This window comes from Acanthopagrus latus, chromosome 17, assembly GCF_904848185.1.
Source record: "Acanthopagrus latus isolate v.2019 chromosome 17, fAcaLat1.1, whole genome shotgun sequence".
Taxonomy (NCBI): Eukaryota; Metazoa; Chordata; class Actinopteri; order Spariformes; family Sparidae; genus Acanthopagrus; species Acanthopagrus latus.
Genome location: NC_051055.1, coordinates 3,552,354 through 3,575,726, shown reverse-complemented (window position 1 = coordinate 3,575,726; position 23,373 = coordinate 3,552,354). Strand labels below are relative to the sequence as shown.

General features: G+C 39.8%; 1 protein-coding gene and 1 long non-coding RNA gene across 4 annotated transcripts in view; both read right to left on the bottom strand.

Annotated features, from left to right (window-relative positions):
* The window catches only part of ascc3 (activating signal cointegrator 1 complex subunit 3), a 142,396-nt gene extending 137,661 nt beyond the window's left edge, over positions 1–4,735 (bottom strand). Inside the window, exons 1-2 of one of the 3 annotated variants that reach the window (XM_037073937.1) lie at positions 4,582–4,735; positions 3,662–3,796 (exon numbers count right to left, since the gene is read on the bottom strand). In XM_037073937.1, coding sequence (XP_036929832.1) covers positions 3,662–3,751 — 90 coding nt within the window. In that variant the 5' untranslated portion in view covers positions 3,752–3,796; positions 4,582–4,735. Of the gene's footprint in view, positions 1–3,661; positions 3,797–4,133; positions 4,253–4,295; positions 4,315–4,581 lie in introns of those variants that run through there. The other 2 variants (XM_037073939.1, XM_037073938.1) reach the window with 2 other exon arrangements.
* A 16,156-nt stretch (positions 4,736–20,891) lies between these two features.
* On the bottom strand, positions 20,892–23,053 carry LOC119006440. Its single transcript, XR_005070792.1, has 3 exons — positions 22,990–23,053; positions 21,839–21,982; positions 20,892–21,569 (listed from the first exon to the last, which is right to left on the bottom strand). It is a non-coding gene; the product is annotated as an uncharacterized LOC119006440 (long non-coding RNA).
* Positions 23,054–23,373: the final 320 nt, after the last annotated feature.

Sequence of the window (23,373 nt, the reverse complement as noted above, 5' to 3'; positions counted from 1 at the left end):
GCACTTTTTCTGCTTAGAGGATTTAACTGAGGGTGAGCCAGGTGAAAGTAAATGGCTCAATAGTGCTACCAATTTCATTTCAAGTCTCACGGAGAGGCAACTGATCTGGGAAACAAATCACTGACATGGCTCAAAAGATGGGCGATTAAGATGTTAAAAAGGCAGTTTAATGATTTACAAGGTTGTAAAATGGGGGAAAAAAACGTAATTAATAAATAACGTGAAAATATATGAAAGCTAGCCAGTGAAAAACAGAGGATCCGACCTGGCAGAATCACTGAGAGGAACACAGGCACACTTGGTTTTCTGCAGTGAGACGGACCAGAAAAGCAAGAAGGGGGGAATCATTGGAACTTAAAAGTTTCTTCTGTATTACATTTCTAACTGCTTTTACATTTATATTTAATAACATTTATTCATCTAAGACAAAAATGAACAACTCTTCTCATCGAGTTGTATAGCAGAATAAAAAAGCGTTATAGTATAATTATAGTATAAATAGTATTTTTCAGGGGAAAGATGGTTATATTAAAGGTCGTTTTAAAAATGTGCATGATTTGACGTTGTGTTCATTCAGGACAAATGTAATGAGGGGCTGAATGGCTTTAAACAAACTGTGAAATTATTATTTTAGAGGGACAATTTCATTGTTTCCTTATTAAAAAAGTAAAGTAAATAACAACAGATACATTCTAAACTATCAGTATCAGTTATGTACCAAATTGTTATTCTAAACATTGGTTTCTGTACTGTTGCATCCCTACCAAATACTCTTAAAATGAAGTCTCTATGTTGCACCATTTCACCATTGTTACCCTTGTGAATCTTACACAGCAACTCCATATATTACTTCCCTGTTATGTATCCTGCAAGTAGCTGTGTTTAAAAAAGAAAACAGCTTTAAAATTAAGTTGCATTTTTCTTTCACTCCCCTTCAAAACAAATGCACATGCTAGCCAGAATCAACACAAAATAAAAGTTCCTTGCAGTCGAGGATCTGAAAACTTTTCAACAACTGGATATAATTAGTTAAGGTAATACAGCTGACTGAGTTATTACGTGTTTGGTCACATGAAGAGCACATAAGTTTGTCATGCTCAGTTTTTTTCTTCTGTGTTTAGTGTTTGGGTGTGTGACTTGGCAACAGCTGATAGAGGTTTGAGACTGTTGGCTTTGGATAGAAAATGCATCACATTACGATGCCAATACTAATTCAGAGAAACGTAAAATCACAAAGAGTCTCTTTTCATGATCCCCAGCAGCTGATAATAAATTCAGTACTGACACAGTTTTCTGAGTCGAACTTTATAGTAACTCCAGGCATCTGATGTTGAGAGTATTTGTGCAATACATCTGGCATTTATTTGCTGTCTGTGTTACTTTGATGGCCTATGGCGGACGTTTCATAAGCACTGACATTACGAATATATGATTAATATGTAGCATGAGAGGTGTTTCAATATTCTGCCTGCTGAAGGTCTGAGACACTCCAGTTATTTTTCACCGCCTGCGACTGCTAACTTTGTGTGGAGTGGGTTAATGTTAGGACCGCTACTAGGTGCCACCAGCCAGTCAAACTCTATGTGTCATTTAGTGATCCATACAGCCAATGACTGCATCAAAAAATTGTTCTGGACATGATGGAACTTTTAAATGTAACATTCAAACTATATATATTCTTCTTATATATATTTTCTTGTCTTTTCACATAGCAAGCGTCATTTTTAACACAGTGGACACCGATACTACATCCACAGTGTCTCAAACCAACAACTGGATGTGGAAATGTAATCTACATTAAAACAGAGTTTAGAGCAGAATCTACATCTGCATTTTTGGATACTCTATCCATCCAAAATGAAAACATTTGGATTATTCCACGTGGAGGGGAGTAGGGACCTGGGTGAGAGCCAAACAGTATGCAAGCTGTGTCATCAAAGATAAAATATTTCTGTAATACAAAATCACATTACTTGCTTGCTCACAGAGCTGGAAGAAAAACAACCTGCCGGAGTTGATGCCAAAGATAGAACCCTCCAAGTGAGTGTCAAAGCAGGACACATTTCTTGCTCTGCTAAAACATTTAGTTTGGGAAAAGACGCTGACTTGATTCATTAGACTATTGTCAGTGTATTAATAATTTAGCTTTTGGAAAATGGTCATTCTATTGATTTACACATAAAAGTCAGTTCACTTGTGATGAGAGAGGTCAAAATTTCTCCATTATATTCATCATGAGGCAGATGTGGAAGATTCTGCATCGATGCAGAAATGGAGCATAACTGAGAGTATGCAGCTCGTGTTGGTTATTGATTTCAGGCCTCAGCTGGCCAATAATGGGGTAAAGTACGGCACAATGACACTTTCATGCTTTAAATTGTGGGTAGGCATATGGGTAATGTTACTCATTTTAGGAGATATGACAGAGGGAGACAGAGAGCAGCAGGAAGCAACAGAAACTAACCTATATTATTTTGAAATCTTGCGATTTCATCGTCAGATTTAATGAACTTGGTCGCAAACAGGCACTGGACAAGACACACACTTTGTGTAACCTCTGTCTTGAAACAATTATGTGACTATGAAATGAAACTATTGTTATCATCATCATTATTATTATTATCATTATTATTATTGTTATTATTATTATTATTATTATTATTATTATTATTATTATTATTATTATTATTACTACTACTACTAAAACAGTGGCAATATTCTAGGCTTCTCTAGTCAAAACCAACATTTAATTGATCTGACTAACAAGAACAACACTGTTTAAAACAAAACAAATGAATCACATCATTGCACTATATAGCACATTTATTACCATGAGCACACACAGTGTAGCTTATTTCCACTCAGCACTATACTGACTCGACTGTCACTTGGGCCGCGACACTCCATCAGAACTGCTTGTCAGTTAGTTGATAGCTTCAGAATCACACCTTTCAACAGTGCGAAGGGAGTGTGTCTGACCTTTTCTGTAACCTTCTGGAACAAACAATAAAGACATTCACACCCACTTAACACCATGACTGGCCTGATGTGCAGAGGTGAAACGTTCTTTCTTTACGCAATTATTTATTTCACTTCTCAATCCACCTTCAAGTATGGTCTTTCAGAACAACTTAACTTACATCAAGCCCAGAAAGTAAAAGATAACAAAAATCAAGAAATCTTGGCCTGATCATGATTTGATGGAGTCTAACTGAGTTCCTCTGCCATTCTCACCTGAAACATTACACAATACAAAAACAAAAGTTTACTTCAGTTCAGGGTATGCGAGATATGATCATGTATTTTATGAAACAACAGATCGAATTCTCAACATTGGCCACTGTGTGCACTGTTGAGATGAGAAGTAAAGGTGAGAAATGGAAGATTAATGAGTACTGAATTAATTACTGTTGCATAACTCAATGAGAGGGATGATAGCAGCATTAAACTTCCCATTCTACTTGGATTAAGGTGCATAATAGCGAGTGTAACATCACAGTGATGCACCTTTTGTCCTTTCAGTGATTTTCTCGTACAGTTGAAATTCAGCATCATACTTACACACTTAAAAGGAGAAACACTGCAATGCTATGAGACTGTGTCTTCTTTTTCCATTGCCTACTACACAATCATTACACGATTATTCACTTGCTGGCCTCACCTTCAAATCATAGAGCTTTCCAGTAAAGTCCTCCTTCTTGCTGACGTTGGAGAAGGAGCGCAGTGCACCTGTGAGCCGTGGAGGAGACATTGTTCTCTGATGTTGCAGTCCACACACTGGGTGTTCAGTTTATTTCTATTACACAGACAGAAAGAAATAGCACACTGATTTTTAAGGCAGTATAGGTTCTGCATGGCAATGTCTATCAACTGACTTGTGTCTCTAATTACACGTGGAACTCCATACAGAAAATCTATCAATTTAATGCTCTTTGTTGTTGATGCGAATCACCGCTGTAGATGGAAATTATTAGCAAGTGTAACACACGGTAGGTTTCTTATGGTGTATTCGGCATAACAATGAGCCCAAATAAACCACTTGGTGGCAGTTAAATCTTTGACTGGAACAGCTGTTTCTGCAATAAAGTAACGCAAACCCATCGGTTATATTGGTTCAAGAGTAACTAGGATACCTGTTAGAAACGTAATCAAGACTGATTGAGAATAGAGTGTGCGCCGAGTCCAAGACCGGGTCTAATCGATTCGCCCGAGATCCGAAATTGTCTTCGATAACGATTCGATACGAAGTTTGGTCACTGGAGTTGTGGTGATGTAAGTCAAGTGTTTTGAAAGACCTGGCGTTATTCTCTCTCTGGGCAGGCGGGCCCGGGTCAGAGCCAGTGAGCGTCATCCAACGTTTATTATCACTAAAATATCAGTTTTCCTCTCCCACTTTTACTAACTTCAACACTAACACAATCAGAGGTTGGCAGTAACACAGCGCAGGTGTTGCTAGCTCATGTTAGCTTGTCAGCCTGGCTGTCACTTCCCCAGCAGTGTTAGCCTTAGCACTGCGAGCAGCTGTCAGTATACAACGCACAGAGACAAACTGGGAGTGTATGAATCACTGTAGCATCTTACTTTTCAACAGGTTCCCTCTGAAGCGCCTTGTACAATGAGCTGTCAGGCGCGTGTGAGTGGCCTACCGGCAGATGTCAACAGCATTTGCTTGCTCGCTAGGATCTATGGGTATTGTAGTTTAGACGTGAACTATTTGATTTGGGATACGGTTTAAATGACTACATCACCCAGTCCCACAGAGTAACGTCACGTCACGCAAGGTTCGCTTTTGATTTACACCGACGCACACCGAAACATACCTAAGCGGAGTCGGAAGTCGAATTAAAAATGAGGTAGGTAACAGGCTGCAGTCGACCGGCTGCGACCAAAACCGGTTCCTGTGGCGAAGTCCGCTCTCCTGTTATGGAGCTGTTCGCTGGCGGCGGGGTTGGTTTCGCCCCATTTAGAAGATAGCTCACTCCAACCACCTCAACAGCTCCGGTGTAAATAACAAGCGCATTCACAGAAACTATGGGTTTATTAGGAAACGAAACTGTTCGTGTTATCTTTTAAGACACTCAGCACTGTATGCATACAATAACATCACAACTTCACTGCAATGAGTTGAACGTCTCTGATGCACCTATAGTAGATACAACATGACAACGGTCCTCGAGAAAAAAAAAAAAAAAAAAGTTTTGTTTTGTTTTAATAGGGCTCTATCATAATTTATGGAATTTTGAATTACGACATGTACTTTTAACAGTGACCATCAATATCTGGAGATTGTACTTATCTGTCTCAACAACTTCAAGCTGAGGCAGATCATCGGCAAAATTATCTCCACCATCTCTGACCTGCCTGCTCTGTTCAACTGCTGACAACATCCACTATGTATAAGATGTTGAAACATTCATGAAAAATACTATGCAACATTTAACAGCTTATCCATATGACTGACTGAAGATGTGTGTTTATTAAACAGTCTGACAAGTCAAATCAAATCAAATCAATGTAATTATATAGCCCAAAATCAGGGAAAGAGGAAGCAGTTGCCATATTGAAAATAAATAAAAGATAGCGATAAAAACTTTTAATGGAAGGGAAAGATGTAAAAAAAAATAATAATAATAAGCATCAGGAAGAGCCACATAGGATGGATTCCTCTGCCAGGACAAACAGACATGCAGTAGATGTCATAGGTACACAAGAGAACAACAACATCACAGTTTACACATATGTTCCAGATTAACATGCTAACATGAATGAAATATACAATAATTAGGTTTCACATTTACAATTGGCAATAACCACGTTGATCAGCTGAGTCTGCCGGGAATGTCATCAGTTCTGTGAGAATTTGATCAATGTCTGACAATTTTAACCTGAAGGTGGTCAGAAAATCACCAAAGTGTGTATAAGTAGGCTTCATATGGGTTGCTCACAAAACAATACAGAAATAAGGAGGGGGAAAAGGACAAAAGATGATAAATCAGTGAAAATTTAGGTCTGAACGTATCAGATAACAGTGGTCCTTTAATACTGAGGATTGGTCCTATATATAAATGAATAAAAATTGCTTTAAAATAGACTGAGCACATGCATAATCCCAACAAGGAAAAAACACAAAAAAAGATGACCTCACACAATGTGGGTCCTATTTTAATTATGTGGGGCACAACAGCAAGTGCAATGTAGTTGCTTCCCATTGGAGTTACTTGAAACCCCACTCTGTCTAATAAATTGCTGTGGGAAACCTTGTGCTTGTAAAACTGGCACCAAGGGGTTCTGACCAAGAGTTGTTATTTGACAACTTGGGAATGAGACTGTGTTGGTGCAGCAGCACAACATGCAAAAATGATTACTTTCTTTAGAATACATACTCTCACTAAGTCAAATCACTGGTCTGATAGACAGCTCTGAAACAGCTAAGCTAATCACAGTGAAGTATGAGAACAGTTCAGCAAAGGAAGAGATTCTTCTTCATGATATCATATCATTGTCTGGATGGTGCAGGATGCAGCATGATGAGAGCACACAGCACCATACATATTGTTTGTTCAAGTTGAATGTGAAGGGGTTGGTTTAAGTGCCTTTCATGATTGCATCAATCTGACTCTTTCTTAGTCATAAGTCTACTGTTTCTCATGCTGTACATAATTATGTCATATCTGCAAATGTGACACAGGAAGAGCCTGTAAAACAGGAACCACAGAAATGAAAATGAAAAATTGGAATAAAGGCTGTGGTGCACAGGATTAATGAGGCCAAAGTAATCCAATGTTTCCCTCATCATTTCACCAGCTCTGAACAGCTCTGAAAACACTGAACCCACAGTTGTTCCTGATAGACACTTTTTTAGCCCCACTTCTGATGGGTCTAAGAATAGTAAAACCGTTGTTGTTGTTTCCTGTCCTACAGTTTCATATTGTGGGATGTCATGAACATAAACGTCATGGTAAATTCCAGGGGCCATTAGCATCGCTTTTGCCCCTCAGCCTTCTTTTCCATTGTTGTCATGTCTTCATTTTCAGTCAGCTGAAAAGCTTATATTGTTCTATGCACAATTGTATATTGCCACATGGGGAAGTTAAATCAGCCTGTCATGTGCGTTCAACCAGACAGCCACTTTGTAATTCATAACTCACCGACTGTAACTTCAGCTTGTGAAAAAGGTGTCTCATCTGCTCCCTCTTCGCCTCTTTCTTGTCCTCCTGGCCAGCCCCAAATCACCCCCAACGCACACACACACACACACACACACACACACACACACACACACACACAGTGGTGTCCACTGAACTCTGGCAATGCCGCAAGAGAGCTCTCCTTCAGAGAATTGTGAGAGTGAGAGAATGATTCACTCTCATTGTGTGTGTGTGTGTGTGTGTGTGTGTGTGTGTGTGTGTGTCCCTCTCTTCCTATGCATCCCTTACACACACACACAATAATAACAACAATGCACATGCACATGTCCCTGAGACCAGACTAAAGGGCAAAGCTTGTAAAATACAATGCATCACTTTGAGTTTTATTTATGTGAATTTCTCATGTTTGACTTGTCATCCCTGATATTGTTGTATCCAACATAAACCACATTCTAACTGAATATGCTGTGGATGACATTACCTTGGGCAAAGACAAAGTACTATGAACCAGGCTGCAAAGAAAAAACTGAGGCAAACCGCTTTCGTCTATACAGCATTACTGAACAATAAATGCAGCAGCTAATAGGCTCAGCAATTAGCTGTTAAATTGGAAACAAACTGGCATGATTGTGTTTTTAAAAAGTTTTCTAAGAAAACACTTGTGGATAGCTGGCTAGGTAATAGCAACGTACAGCAACAGTTTCCCGCCGGTAAAAAATAAAAGTTGCCTGATGTAACACAATGTTCTCAGAGATGTGCTCAAGCATGATTGGCGATTGGAAATTCTCAAAACAAGGGAGTAATAGTCTTGCATGAAGGACACAACAAAGCAGAGGAAGATCACCTGTCACAATCTGGTAGCAACATGGAGGATGACATGGAGCCGCACAATGACTTGGAGCCTAACTGTGATGCCAGCCTGGGATTAATCTTGAAAAAGAACTGCAGTTCACAACTAAACAGCATTTTAGAGGATATTGATACAATTTTTTTACAAAAATGTGGAAGAAGCAGAGGAGTGAGTCAACACAGCTGATGTGTGATCCAGCTACTGAAGGATGTTTTATTGGGGCTTGTGAAGGTTTAGATGCAAATGGAGCTACAGTGACCGGAAGAAAGCATGGCATGAGTGATTACTTGTGCAGAAAATGTGCCTGTGAAAGGTTTGGAAGTTCTTATATGACACTAAATATCAAGGAGAGTGCAGTAACTGTTGTCTCGACACCTCAGACTGAAGCCCCGCAGCAGTCGATTGTGTCCATTCTCGATGCAAAAGTTAAAGCTACGCTCAAGGAAGGAGTAGTAGTAGTAGTAGAAACTACGTCCCAGGCCAGGCTGGTGATTTTGAGCTTGGCAGAGGTGGCGATGGTGGACATGGCAGACAAAGGAGATAGCAGTGATGGTTTTAAAAAATGTGCACACGAGTATACAAGCTGTAAGCTTCAAGGAACAGCTCTGGGCTCTCTGGTGACAGGACAATTCATAAGTCCTTTTGTCATATCAGACACACATGCAGTTACTTTATATTCTTAAACAATGCAGGAATAATGTCTTCATACCTACCTATCTCCTCATATGACACTGAACTTATCATAGGGATAATAATAAGAGCATGGATGATAGATTTGGGGTCAGGACACCCTTTACTGGACATTATGGACCTATGCATCAGCTTAACAGCTGAAGAGGACCCTCTTTCACTGCCAGAAGGAAAATATTTTTCTTACATACTCACATTCCAACAGAGGAATAACCCCATAAAAGAGACCATAACACTGGAAGTCAATATTGTTATTTGTGATTGGATGCATTATTTCTGTACTGTGTTACAGGCTAATGATTCCATTTTTGCTACTGCTCCTTGTAGCACCAAGGGTGTGGGATATGATTTAAATATTGGCTTGTAGGGGCTTAAAATATACTCACAGACACACAGTCCAAAGTATCAGGTCAATTAAAGTAACTACTTATAATGTAAATGGTCTTTGAAATGCAATCAAGAGTTATGGCAAAATGAAAGCGGGAAGGAGTAAATGTGGCTCTCCTCCAAGAGACTCATCTAACAGAACTGGAACATGAAAAACTTAAGAGGTGGAGATTTAATCAGTATTTGTCTTCCTGTTGTCAGGGCTAGCAACTGCAATTTCTGGTAAATTTAACTTTGAGTGCATATATGAAGAAAGAAATTGATAGGAAATTGGTTCTGGCATGGGGATTTCTGCAGGGTGTTTTAGTTACATTTCTGAATGTGTATGCTCCTTTGGATCTGAGTGGAAATTCTATGAACAGATCTTGATGCTCAGGGTACTGTGATATGTGAGGAGGAGATTTTAACGTAAGACTTCACCTTCTTAGGGAACAAGAAATGTACACGTGGCTCTGTACACGTGACACCTGCAAACAGGTGTGAACAGCTGTTTTTGAAAGCAATGACGTGAATAAGGCATGGAAATTTTTAAGGGAAGATTTCTAGCCGTGCTGGATATAGTTGCATCAGTGAAAGAAGTCATAATAAAACAGAGGAGTGTTAAATGGACGTCAGAGATTTTGGAACAACAGATTCAAATTCAACAGAGAGGCTGCTATATGGCATGTCTAATCTGCATGTTCATTATGCCAGATATATACAGTGCAGAAATCAAGTTAGATATGAAATACAGAAAGCCAAGACCCAGTATACCAAGGATGCTGTTGCAGTGAATATGCATTAGCTCCAGAAAACCAGGAAAAGTCCAAAAGGGCATGGACTCCACAGGAATATGTAACACAAAATCATGTAATATTGGAATAACAATAACATTTTTATAAACCGAAGATTTTCTGGTGGGGAATGTGATATCAGTGTAGGTGAGTGCGTTATGTGTGTTTGGTTCCCCTTAAATAAGTAAATGATGCCGTAGTATTTGTGAATGCAGCTCCGGGCCCGACTCCTCCTTCACCAGCGCCTTATATATAGAGGCTACATATACACTAATATACACTATATTACCAAAAGTATTCGCTCACCCATTCAAATGATCAGAATCAGGTGTTCTAATCACTTGGCCTGGCCCCAGGTGTATAAATTCAAGCACTCAGGCATGCAGACTGTGAAACAAGACATTTGTGAAAGAATGGGCCGCTCTCAGGAGCTCAGTGAATTCCAGCGTGGAACTGTCATAGGATGCCACTTGTGCAACAAATCCAGTCGTGAAATTTCCTCGCTCCTAAATATTCCACAGTCAACTGTCAGCTCTATTATAACAAAATGGAAGCGTTTGGGAACAACAGCAACTCAGCCACGAAGTGGTAGGCCACGTAAAGTGACGGAGAGGGGTCAGCGGATGCTGAAGCGCATAGTGCAAAGAGGTCGCCGACTTTCTGCACAGTCAATTGCTAGAGAGCTACAAACTTCATGTGACCTTCAGATTAGCCCAAGTACAGTACGCAGAGAGCTTCATGGAATGGGTTTCCATGGCCGAGCAGCTGCAGCCAAGCCACACATCACCAAGTGCAATGCAAGGCGTCGGATGCAATGGTGTAAAGCACGCCGTCACTGGCCTCTAGAGCAGTGGAGACGCGTTCTCTGGAGTGATGAATCACGCTTTTCCATCTGGCAATCTGATGGACGAGTCTGGGTTTGGAGGTTGCCAGGAGAACGGTACATTTCAGATTGCATTGTGCCAACTGTGAAATTTGGTGGAGGAGGAATTATGGTATGGGGTTGTTTTTCAGGAGCTGGGCTTGGCCCCTTAGTTCCAGTGAAAGGAACATTGAATGCTTCAGGATACCAAAACATTTTGGACAATTCCATGCTCCCAACCTTGTGGGAACAGTTTGGAGCGGGCCCCTTCCTCTTCCAACATGACTGTGCACCAGTGCACAAAGCAAGGTCCATAAAGACGTGGATGACAGAGTCTGGTGTGGATGAACTTGACTGGCCTGCACAGAGTCCTGACCTGAACCCGATAGAACACCTTTGGGATGAATTAGAGCGGAGACTGAGAGCCAGGCCTTCTCGACCAACATCAGTGTGTGACCTCACCAATGCGCTTTTGGAAGAATGGTCAAAAATTCCTATAAACACTCTCCTCAACCTTGTGGACAGTCTTCCCAGAAGAGTTGAAGCTGTAATAGCTGCAAAAGGTGGACCGACATCATATTGAATTCTATGAGTTAGGAATGGGATGGCACTTCAGTTCATAGAATGAGTAAAGGCAGGTGAGCGAATACTTTTGGTAATATAGTGTATATACAATAACGTTCAACATCTAGTGTTAGTTAAGCAGTAATCGCCCTGGCTTTTACAATGAAGAACTTCTTACTCCCAAACAGCGGCATAATTTACCCATCCAGATTGTAAATACATATGACTGTCTGTACTTTTAATTCTGCTTTAATTCTGGCAGCAGTCTAAGATGAGGGATTCTTCACAAGTTACATGTAAATGTCACCAAAGTCAAACTCTGGCAGGGACCTGGCTGTTTTTTAATGGCTGAAATACCACAGTATGTGATCAAAAATACTCTGTGGGGGGAAATTTTCCAGCTTTTGCTTTGTCTCTATGCAAAGTCCCATATGAGCCACCTTCTGGGTCTCTGGTTTACCCTCCAGGTCAATGCAACTGGCACATGACTGAAAACTATGAATTAACCATGCTCCCATTCTCTGTTTGACAAAGAATATTGACTGTTACACTGAAATACTGACTGGGAGGGGGGCTTTAAACTGCTGCTGGTTGGCCCTTTATTGTTGTTTCTTTAATGTTGTTTTTAATTGTAATTTCCCTTTTGGTCAATTTACACATTTGGTTTGTGCTCATTAAGCCTATTTTGTAAATTTGATTTGTATTATTGTCTTGTTCTTGAAATAAGAAATGATTTGACTCATAATGGTTTTGGTGATTTGAGTAACTGTTTGCCTTTTGTTAACCTACTGGGGTGTTTAATTTGTTCTGTTTATTTGTTAAAAAGTAAAAAACAGGAGGCTGTCAATGGCACAAGTTGTCCTGTGTGTAAGAACAGTAGGTCAGACTTTGCAAACTTTAGGCCAATATCAATTTACCAATCATATCTTAGTTATTGGAGAGTTTTGTATTTGATCAGATCGAGGAATATCTAGTCCACTACAACTTTTTGTTTGCGCTTCAGTCTGGATCCAGAGCAGCCTCCACTGCTGCCTCACTTTGAATACATCAGACAAGAAAGGGAAAATGTAAAATATTCAGATTTGGTTTTGCTGGATTCACAAATATGGAGGGGGCTGTCAGAATAAGGCAATGTGTTATATGGTGGGCCCCAAGGCTCAATATTTGGGCATCTCTTATTTCTTATTTCTGTTATTGTGTGTTCCACCTGTGTAAAAATGATTGAACTCTGTAGCATGAAGCACAGGCTATGAAAGGCTTATACATTAAAGGTTTTATGCAACAGGAATTGCTTTCTAGAAGTCTGTTAACTTAAGTCGCTGTATCGCAGAACAAGGTTCGCCCACCCTCAATTTACATTTTTGTATACCAGGACTGCACTGTGGAACAGCCTCAGCTTCACATCAAGCTATCAGAATCCAGAGGGGATTTTAGAAGTCACATTCCAACTCATCTTTGGGGAAGGGTGACTGACTAGATAGTGATAGGTAGGCCATGACTGTGTTTTTTATTAATTCTATATATTAACACATGCTCCTGTTTTTTATTAAAATGGTAAGAAAGTTGGATGATGAATTAGGTTTTTGTCTTATGGTATTTTTTGATCTTTGTATATTCTAATGGGAGTTATAAATGTTATGTGTTGTCTGTCCCGTCTAATGACATGTTTTATGATCATATTGGAGTGTTCTCACTTTTTCATTATTGTTTATTATTATTGATTTTAGTAACGGATATAGAAGACAATCAGTCACCTGGTAAAAAGGGAATCTCACCTGAATTCTCTGGGCTTGACTGTTTTCTTTTTAATGTTTTGAAAAATTGTATACAGGGTGATAAATTACAGTAATGGTAAGATGGACTTGTCACATCACAACAATTTCCTTGGATTTAGTGTTCGGTTCTGAAAAGAGGAGGCTAAACACAGGGATTCTAAATCAAATGAGGCAGAAAATAAGGATGGATGTAAAAGATTATTCTTGATGAAAACGATAACAGGGAGGCATCCCCAGTGATTCTTTGGGGTGCACACAAGACTGTTCTTCATTTAAAAAAGCAGACAAAAAGTGAAAAATTACAGAGGCCTTGGGGGTGAGAACACAACGATATTTCTGAAAACACAATAGTCTCGTTCGAGATTAACTGGCTGGAAAGTGAACACGATCAGGTGGCAGCAGCAGGGAGCAAAAAGCTGGGCTGAAGTATGACAGTTTTCCAGTGGCCTTCAGTCTGTACAGGAAGTCACAGAAACACACACATCCTGTTCAATCTGATTCTGATTCATTTAAATGTCATCAGGCACATTTATTAGTTTGTACATCTTCAGTAGTGGTTAATTGTGATACCACAGCCCACTGAAAATCTTCACCGGTGAGCCGTGATTTCTGTTCATTGATCCACCTCCATTTTACATACATTTTATATAAATCAGCTTCATGTCAGGTTGCTGCTGTTTAGAAACCATCTGAGCGGACTTGTTCCTCTACAATAATTCTACTACAATAATAAATGGAATAGACTAAAAGTCATAAGGTGAAAAAAAAGAAAAGAAAAAAGAAAATAGTTTATTATTGATCTCTAAGATATTTATATTGTTGGGGCTTCATGTCTGAATGTAATGTAGACAACATTTATTTTTTTGTGTGCTGTGTATAATATAAACGAAGGCTACAAAGCATGTCTTCCAAACAGAATATCCTAAACCTTCAATATCAGCAAACTAATCTCTCCATTTAAGTAACAATTAACTGGCATGCAATGTGCTGGAGATTGCTGCAGATTGATTTTGCGCTGGCTGTGCTGGCTGATCTTGAACAAGCCTAATCATATTTCAGTTTACAGCAAATGTGGGAAACTAAACTCCCTCAAGACAGTTCAGTGTAATTTCATGATTCTCCTGTGTACTGCGCCACCTTTCCCTTGATGTGTTTTGTTAAATGATTTGTTCTCTGAAATGATGTGGTTTTTGAAATGATGTTGTGTTTTGTGAAACGCTGATTGATGAACTATGTTTTGCAAGATGTAGTTGTGTTTTCTCTATAAATAGAAAAGATGTCAGACCTTGCAGGTCACATATTAACAGCAATCTTATTTCAGCATCAATTAGCTGTAAATGCTTGTACAAAATATTGGACAAATATAGGTGATTTTTACAAAAAAAAAAAAAATCCTAAATGAAACATGGTTGGCTGATCTAAAGTTAATAGTAATATATGTGTATAGAGATATTTGAATTATAACCAAATTGGTGAACCTTATTATGTCGCTAGAGGAAAAGTCAGGTGATCACCAAAGTCAGTGGGTGACAAACAGGCATGGAGGAGGTCCTCTAAAATCAGCCTCTGAATCTTAATACCAACCTTCATATCAGTCTGGCCAGTAGTTGTGTACTAGTTCAGGCCGTGTAGCTAAATTCCAATGACAACATGAACAGCTGAATTTAAAATTTTGTCCCGTTCCAGATGAAAAATATCTAATGGTGTGTTCTAGTTGAAGTTCTGTCTTCAGGGTACAGGGTGTGCTGGAATGTGGGCACATTAAAGGATACTTGGTGCAACAGAGTCTAACTGAGAGGGACTACTGGCTCTCAACAGAAACAATAAAAGAGCTCCTTGGTATCTCCTGTGGCATACGGAGGCCATTTGTTTTTGTCAGAAGGCTGCTCAACACCCTGCTAATGTGCTTCCAGGAGGCTGCAACCAGCTTTTCCCTCAAGGCAGAAATCCATCCTAATTATTCACATTTTGAAGTGAGCTTCATGGTGAGGACCTTCTCCCACAGTGCAGACAGCGTCACATACATCTTTATAACCCACCACCCTGAAAACTGCAGCCAATCTGCCACACACTCCCAGCAACTGATTGTTTAGTCAGTACGTTATGTGTGCTGTCTATTTATGGCTGTTTGTATGTGTGTGTGTGTGTGTGTGTGTGTGTGTGTGTATTTGTGCATGCATACGTACTATATGTGCATAACAAAGGGAATCGAGTGTGTATTTTAGTTCATGGCAAGAGTGTGTCTGACCACATGTATGATAGGTTGCGCAAGCCATAATTTATTCTGGACCTATGCATATATTCTGCTTTCATACATGTATTTCCATGAGCAGTTTGTGCTCTTTCATCCCTTTATCTTCAAATCCACATATATACACAACCACTGACCTTTTACTCCATCAATTATTTAGAGAAAATGGTTATCATTTCTGCACCTGGAAAGAGAGCTAAAGTGAGTGAATTAAAGGCATCCGAACATTGTTCTCACACATTACCTGTCAATATGTTCAAGTTCAAACCACTACTCACTAGCCTTTACCACATGGTTGCATGGAAATTCAGTACCTGACTTCCCACGCACCACTTTTCCCAAGTAAGTCAGTGTAGCCTGCCCGATCTTGCACTTGGACAAATTCACTGTCAAACCTGCCTCCTTCAAACGACAAAACATTGAGCACATGTTCTCCATGTGTTCAAGATCATTAAGATAGGCTTCACAGAGAGGCAGACCAGACAAGATGACAATGCTGAAAGGTAGCCGGCACATAATGCATGCCAAAAGCCATTACATTGTACTCAGGGTGATATGCACTGGAATGGCAGTGTCAAATTTTGAGCTGCTTCAACACCTGACCAAAGGTATATCTGCTAGCCAAACCTCAGACACCTCCGAGTGAACATGGCTGAACACCAGCCCACCAGATGCCCAACTGAAGACATGGAATACAGTAAACAGGTGGTTAACAGCAGCTCTGACCAGCACTATGACTCTCAGGACAAGTAGGTACAGCAGGCAGGGAGGTAAAGTGGCAAATGAGAGCGAAAGAGTTGGGCATCAGCAGTGGGTGAAAGTGCCGTGTAGGGCTGGAACATTTTCATATCTTACTCTGTGAACTGAGGATTTATTTTGACCAAACCAGAGGTAACTGTGAAAAAACTATCCAAGAATGTGATTGTGTGTCATGGTGTGTTTCACCATGAGTTATCAAGGCCATTCAACTTGTTATACTTTGATAAAAGAGATGCATTTGAGTTCAGGTGTTTTTCAGATGGATTTGGTATCAGGTGAATTTTCTTTTTGGTTAGAAAATATATGCAAAATATGTATTATTAATATTAATTTTGTACATTTATTTTGCCTACTTGTAGACTAAGTGGGGAAATTGCTGCTTGTACATCTCCCCGCTGATACAGGGGCTATCGGATAATCACCTCTCATGTTACAATGTGGCATTACGAGACATGACGCACTGGGCCTAGCTGGTTAGCATACTAACTTTTGTCTGGTGTTTCTTCATACACTTCTATTTAAAAAAAAAAAAAAAAAAAAAAAAAAAAACTAACAAATTGCTCCTTTAAAACCAAAATGCAAAAGATTTTGAGCGAGTTAAAGAAGAGGGTACGAGGGTCACTTACTACCTACCTTCCTCATTTGTTACATTTATTTTCATCTCTGCTGTCCTATCTGGACACCAAGACAGCAGCCAGCACAATACATTTGCTCACTCAGAACAGTCTTGCACCTTTTTGTACAGCCAACAGAAACTCACCAAAAAAGTTTTGTCCAAAATATCCTGCTAATAGCAAAGATCATTAAGAACGAGGCTACCATCTTGGTGGTCGAGAGTTGAGATTAAATATAAAGGAGGGAGGAAAGAATGCTTCATTTAAATCTCTGACTATCTCTTGACACCAATTCTCCTTGCTTGTGTGAACCAAAAACAAAATGGTGTGCATAGTACCTCATGGTCAAGTGCAGATTCAGAAGGTTTAAAAGTTTCAAAGGTAAACAATGAAATGCAAGTTGTTATCTTTCTATAGATGAGAGCAACCGACTTTGGTACTTTGCCCCTGTGTCATGCCCCATTTAGTTTGGGAAGAAAAAGACCCATTTAATTTGATTGGCAGTAAATGCAAATTCCAGTGGCTTTGCCAATTTAATAGCATAATTAATGATTAGGGGCCCCTGTCTGATGGCCAAACAACCATTTGTGTTGTTGCTGATCTATGATCGGATTCACTTTATAGACATAGTTCAAGAAATAGATGGATTTGAATGTTTCCCTCCCAGCCTTCATCAAAGTGGACGGACCCGACACACACAGCTACCTTATTTAATGTCCAGTAAAGTTTTATGTCATCTGTCAAATCTACTATCATTAGGACACTTTATTTTGCTGTTCTATAAACTGTGCAATGTGTCATTCCTGTAGACTAATCACATACAGTAGCTGTGGTGAAACAGAGCTGCTGTCTCTACTTAGCCGTTTGTGCTTAATTAGGCAACTGTTTACCACATGCTGAAAGGAGGTCAAAACAGGTTGGGTTAAGCTCCACTTCCAACTTTAAGTTCTTTACCAGTTTCATTACTAGAAGGTAGGGCCGCTCAATTTATGTGAATTATTAAGATTAAAACACCATTGCCCCTTGTGGTTTGTCAAGTTGAGAGGTTATTAAACCAAACTCTACTCTAAAAGCAGCTGTTATGTGGGAGGGCAATATTTTTTTCATAGTAAAAACTGTACAAAGGATCCTTGTTTGATTTAGTTAAATATAAAGGCACAATCGACACAAGTAATTTATGCAGTGATATCATCAGTGAAAGCCAGGTGACCATTTCCATCCTGTCTGTAGATGGCCTGAAGCCACAGAGCTCTTTTCTTACTGCCCCTGTATTTGGAAAAGTTAAGAAAATCATAACCTTTGGGAATATTTATTGTTTAATGTGAAAAAATGCTATGCAGTGGCTATTAGACATCTTGCAACTAACTGTTTTCTGTTCGATGCTGGCACGTTCATAGTGCTCGTTTTCACCCAAAGGATAACATCATCATTTTGGCGAGAGGAAAGTGATGTATAGTTGCTCTCATCCATGATACACAAGGGAAAAAAAATATGGTGGAGTTTTGAGGATGAGTTTCACAGCCTGATGGAGTCTCCCAGCCTGATGATAGATGCTGCTCCTTAGTCTGGTGGTACAGTGGATACTTTTGTATCTTTGCCAGATGGCATCAGGCAGCTAAACTTGCTGCGAAAGAACTGCATTCTGCCTTCAACAAACAACAAACTTAACATCCGGAGACAGCCTTTATTACTGTGGGTGTGACTTAAACCACTCCAACCTAAAGTTCTTACTCACCAAATTTTAAGCAAAGGATTGCGGCACACTTCAGCATCAACTGATAAGGCCATTTAGGAAGGCATCCAGGCCATCACAGATTACAAACTCACCAACACATTTGACACAACATGCCACTGACTTGAGTTCAGCATTTAACACTGTCATCCCCTACAAATTCAGTAACATGGACATTAATGTCTCCCTCTGCATCTGGATACTGCACTCTCTAACCAACAAATCCTTGTCTTTTAGGCAACCACACCTCCTAACCACCTGGTACCAAACACTAATATCCCACAGGACTGAAGTCTGAACCTTATCCTCTGCTCCCTCTTCACCTATAACTGCACACCTGTCCATGTTTCCAATGCCATCATCAAGTTTGGAGACAACACCACCGTGGGGTCAGCAACCTCTATAAGTGAGCCTAAATGGGTGAGGTCCAGCATCTGGCAGCATGGTGAGCCATTAACAATCTGGCCCTCAACGCAAGGATGACCAAAGAGATCATTGTGGACTTCAGAAAGAAGTCTTCTTAAGGAGACTCAAAAAGGTCCACTCTCAGTAGTTCAGTTGGTAGAGCGCACATCCCATATACAGAGGCCCCGGGGTTCGAGTCCAACCTGTCCTATGAATAAGGCCAAAAATATACTTAAAAAACAATACTTTCTTACTTTGCACCACTAAGAGCATCCTATATCACAGTATGTTCTAACCAAAGGCACTGTAGAGGGTGGTAAAAACTACCCAATGCATCACTGGTTCATCACTCCCCAATGTTAATGTCTGTGGTGAGAGCATGGCATCATAGGGGCCAACTTTTACCCTGGCTACCCTGTTAAAACTAAAATCTAACATAATCTTTCAAACTATTATTGTCAGCAGCAATCCATATGTTTTTAGGGCAAGGTAACTCAAGTGAACACAAAAAACAAAACACATTCAAAGAATACTGCACTGTGATACTTAATCTGTTAGCATAGCACAACAGCTGTAATGCTGAGGATGAACCATTTATGCTTTGTGGCATGCAATTTGGTTTAATTAGTTTTTATCTACTTCATCCACTAAATATCTGCTTCCTCACAATAGGTCTCCATCTGAAAATTTTAACTCAGCAAACTCACTTCCCCTCTCTTGCTCCCATCTCATTCTAATGCTCTTCCTCCCCAATAACCTTCAGCGCCCTTTCTTTCTCAAACCTCTTCAACGAAGCAAATTATTATAATCTCAAAAGAATAATACATGAATACAATTGTATCTCTATGCTACTAACTTTGCACATCAGCTGATGTGGCTCAAATCAGTGTAACCTGAGGCAGCTCAATCGCCATCCTAACTGACAATATTGGGTTAAAAAAGAAAAGCAACAAACTAAATGCTACATATGTTTTTCAGTGTTTACAGGCAAACATTTGACTGCATTACACATATTGGTAACACTACTGTGTGCTTGCATCTGAAATAGTAATGTTAGCTGTTAAGTTATTTAAGTTGAGATCAGAACAATTAGTCAACAATCTGTTGGCAGAGTGGAGAGAGGCAGTAAGAGGAGGCACCTGAAAATGTGTCCCTAACACAGAAATCCACAGTCAAGGAGCATTAAACAGCTTGTCCACAGGCTTGAATAGACAACATAGAGAGAGAGAGAGAGACAGGGAAGGTCATCATAATCTGCTCACAGATGGTCAATAAAAAAGTGATAAAAACATGTAAGTTGCTATAAATTGTTAAATTGCTTTTAAAGAAGGATATACTGACACTTAAACATGTTTTTCAAACTGTAAGCTGAATTATACCACTGTGTCTGATGAAACACATCAGTGCTGGAGGTAATATTGATATTTCTTAGATGGAGGGCAGGTAGGAGAACTTGACTAAGCAGTTACTAATTAATATATTAAACCAATATATCTGAAAGTGAGCAGACATGTATATGAGCATGAATTAAATATATAAGAAACTGAGGGTAAATTGTGGCTTGCGTGGCCCCACTTAACCATGCTGATAAGTGACATAAAAGTGTGTTGGCACACATGTGTTTAGTTGCATCCTTGTGTGTACTGTGTTTTGTTGTTCCATGTCTGATGACGGTATTTGTTGTTGTGTGTGTGTGTGTGTGTGTGTGTGTGTGTGTGTTGATACAGGTTGGCTCTGTTAATTCTCTGTGATTCTGGACTCCTGCTAATTTGTTGGCAGCTTGTTCAAAAGAATGGGCTCTGAATTATTCACTTTCTCTCCCTGAAGAAGAATATTTTTTTTACTACTGGCTTATAATTTCTTAAATTCTCTGGGTGCACCTGATTCAACTGGAGGATGTTTAAAAATATTGAAAAAAATCAATTTGAGAAAGCACTTAATATGACAATCGGTATAGGAAAATGAGAAGGAAGACAATGCAGCATGACTCAGTATGCCAGAGCTTCTGAGAGAGAAAAATTCAGACTCTTGGTGCTCAGACCTTATCAAAGACATTCAAGATGATAAAGACCTTTCTTTATTTAGCACAGTCTCAAATGCTGGGCATTTCAAGAGAGGGCAAATTTCCAAATATATTTGGTCCTCAAAAATGCAAGACGAACAATGCAATGTACGCTAAGTACTGAGAGCTAAACTAGTCATATAAATACTTAGCCTGGAATAAGAAAAAATATTAAAAATGACCATATTCAGGTTATGTTGCAGGGTTTTGCTTGTAGACAACAGGTGGTTGACAGTTTGTTGAAGTAATAGATTTTCTTCAATCCAAATGCAGCCAAGAGAATGTCACAGTCTTGACCATGTCTCCAAACTTTTCCATTTCTTTGTATTTCCTGTTTTCCCCTCCGCTGGGCTCTTCTCATCTCTCTATTTGGTCCCCCCCCTTCTCCTCTCTCCTCTGTCTCCATGCTTGTGACCTGGACATCAATCTTGGTGCACCATATTAAAAGATGTCTCATTTCCCAAAATGTATCTCAAGGAGAGAGAGGAGAGAGGAGAGAGGAGGCTTGTTGAAGGGGATAAGAGCAAAGATGCATCAGTGTATCAAAATGTATTTTTGGCACTTGCGACACAAAAGAGGCATGACACACAGCTGGAATATACAAACCATGGTGGAAGTTATTTAACATGATCAGATACCCAGTCGAACTTTCTGTCCTTCACTGTTCGTGTAGCACCTCATGAGGCTCTGTTCATTCCTTAAAGACATTTCACCTTGATATCATCATGTTATATTGTGAATTAAATTAAAAGTTTAAATAAAAGTTGATCTGGGAGATATTCAAAAGAGCGATAGACTATAACACAACAATGATGCAGCTTTGTCAACTTATATTTGACATTGCTTAAAACTCTCATTTTGTTAAATATCTGTTTCCTTGAATCCTCTCTCCTCCTTTGGAGAAAACAAGATTGTGTTGTGTTTGTGTCCTTTGTAATTAGTTGTATGTTTCTGGGTGCATCTTACCTGGTCAACTCCACTCCCCCACTTGCTGATGCATCAGCCTCACCTTATCCCAATCAGCCAACAGTATTTATAATACAATCAGGAAAAAAGGCAATGTGATCGATGGATGATCCTGATTTCCAGGTTGAAAGCATCCCAGTGCATCTGCTCGGGAAAACACAAACACTATAAGCAAAAAGATGTTTGTAAGGCAAGTCTGTGAACTTCACAAGCAGCTGTAGCAGGTGACGTAAAAGACCAGGGCTCTTATAAGACAGGTGGAGTCCTTTGCTCGCAAAGACTAGTTTCAAGCATAAATCAACTGAATAGAAGTGAAAATGGCCTACAAAGTTGTTACAGCATGTTTCACAACAAAAACACTACATAATGTAAAAAATGAGGAAAGATAAAAGGTAACTGTTCACTACGTGTGCTGCCATACTGCTATGATGTCAGGCGTGTTCATGTTGGTGTATTTGGGCTTCATGGATTACATGGATCACACTTTTTGATCACCACAGTCTGTGTTCTGCTTCTGGGTCCTAGTCACTGAGTGTCACAGCAAGTGGACTGAATGTAACATAAGTACTGTATGCAGGGTCTTACAATATCCATATATACATAGGGGCAAGCACATCTCAGTCTAAGTCAATCCTCTTATTGATCAATCACTACATTCACAAGCAGATAGCTACAGCCCACTTATAGGTCCTCCTCTTTAGTGTCTACCAGCAGAGATATTTAGGTGTTGAATGGTTTTTGGCACATGCTGACACCTTCGGACTTGTGTCGAGGTGTGGCTGCACCAATTGCCATTCTGTTTGGGGAAAAGATGCTCTGGCTTGTTTGTATTTCTTTAAACTGATTGCAATCATCTTGTTAAGTGCTAAACACAGGAAGGAGCAAAATCCTGTGAAGGTACTGTTCTCACAGACACTCCTTGTGTTAATGCTTTAGATCTAACATGTGTTGAATGAATTTCCATTCAACACGTGAGTTTTCTAGGCAGCCTGTAAGAGTAACTGAGTGACTGCTGCTCCCTGCTAGCTATCTTTGGTTTTAGTTAGATGCCATTAGCTAATTAGCTCAGTTAGCCGTGGAGCCGTGGAAATGGCTGAGGCAAACTGTGGCAGAAAGATACACAGGTCAGGATAGCTGCACAAGCTAATTACCCAGGAGCAAAATACAAAACAACAAGTGGACCAGGATCTCTTACTAAATACCACTCTGGCTGATAGTATGATCTGGCGATGAGTGGCTGGAGATCCAGCGGCTTTATGAAGTGGGTCTGATAGTGGTATGAGTTTCACCTGGCAATTCCTGCAGGAGAGAGTTAGCCACGCCCACACACAGAGAACACAGACAGGGGAGGGGGAGACATGAGGATCAGACAGACAGGGGAAACAGACAAACAAAGGTGAAGGAGGAGCTGCCATGATGTGAGTCATGACAAGCTGACTGGAGTACATTGGATCACATTGGGATCAACAGAGCTCAAATGACTCCCAGCAAATATTGATAGACACCAGCCTCCAAGACCAATGGAGGTCAGTTTG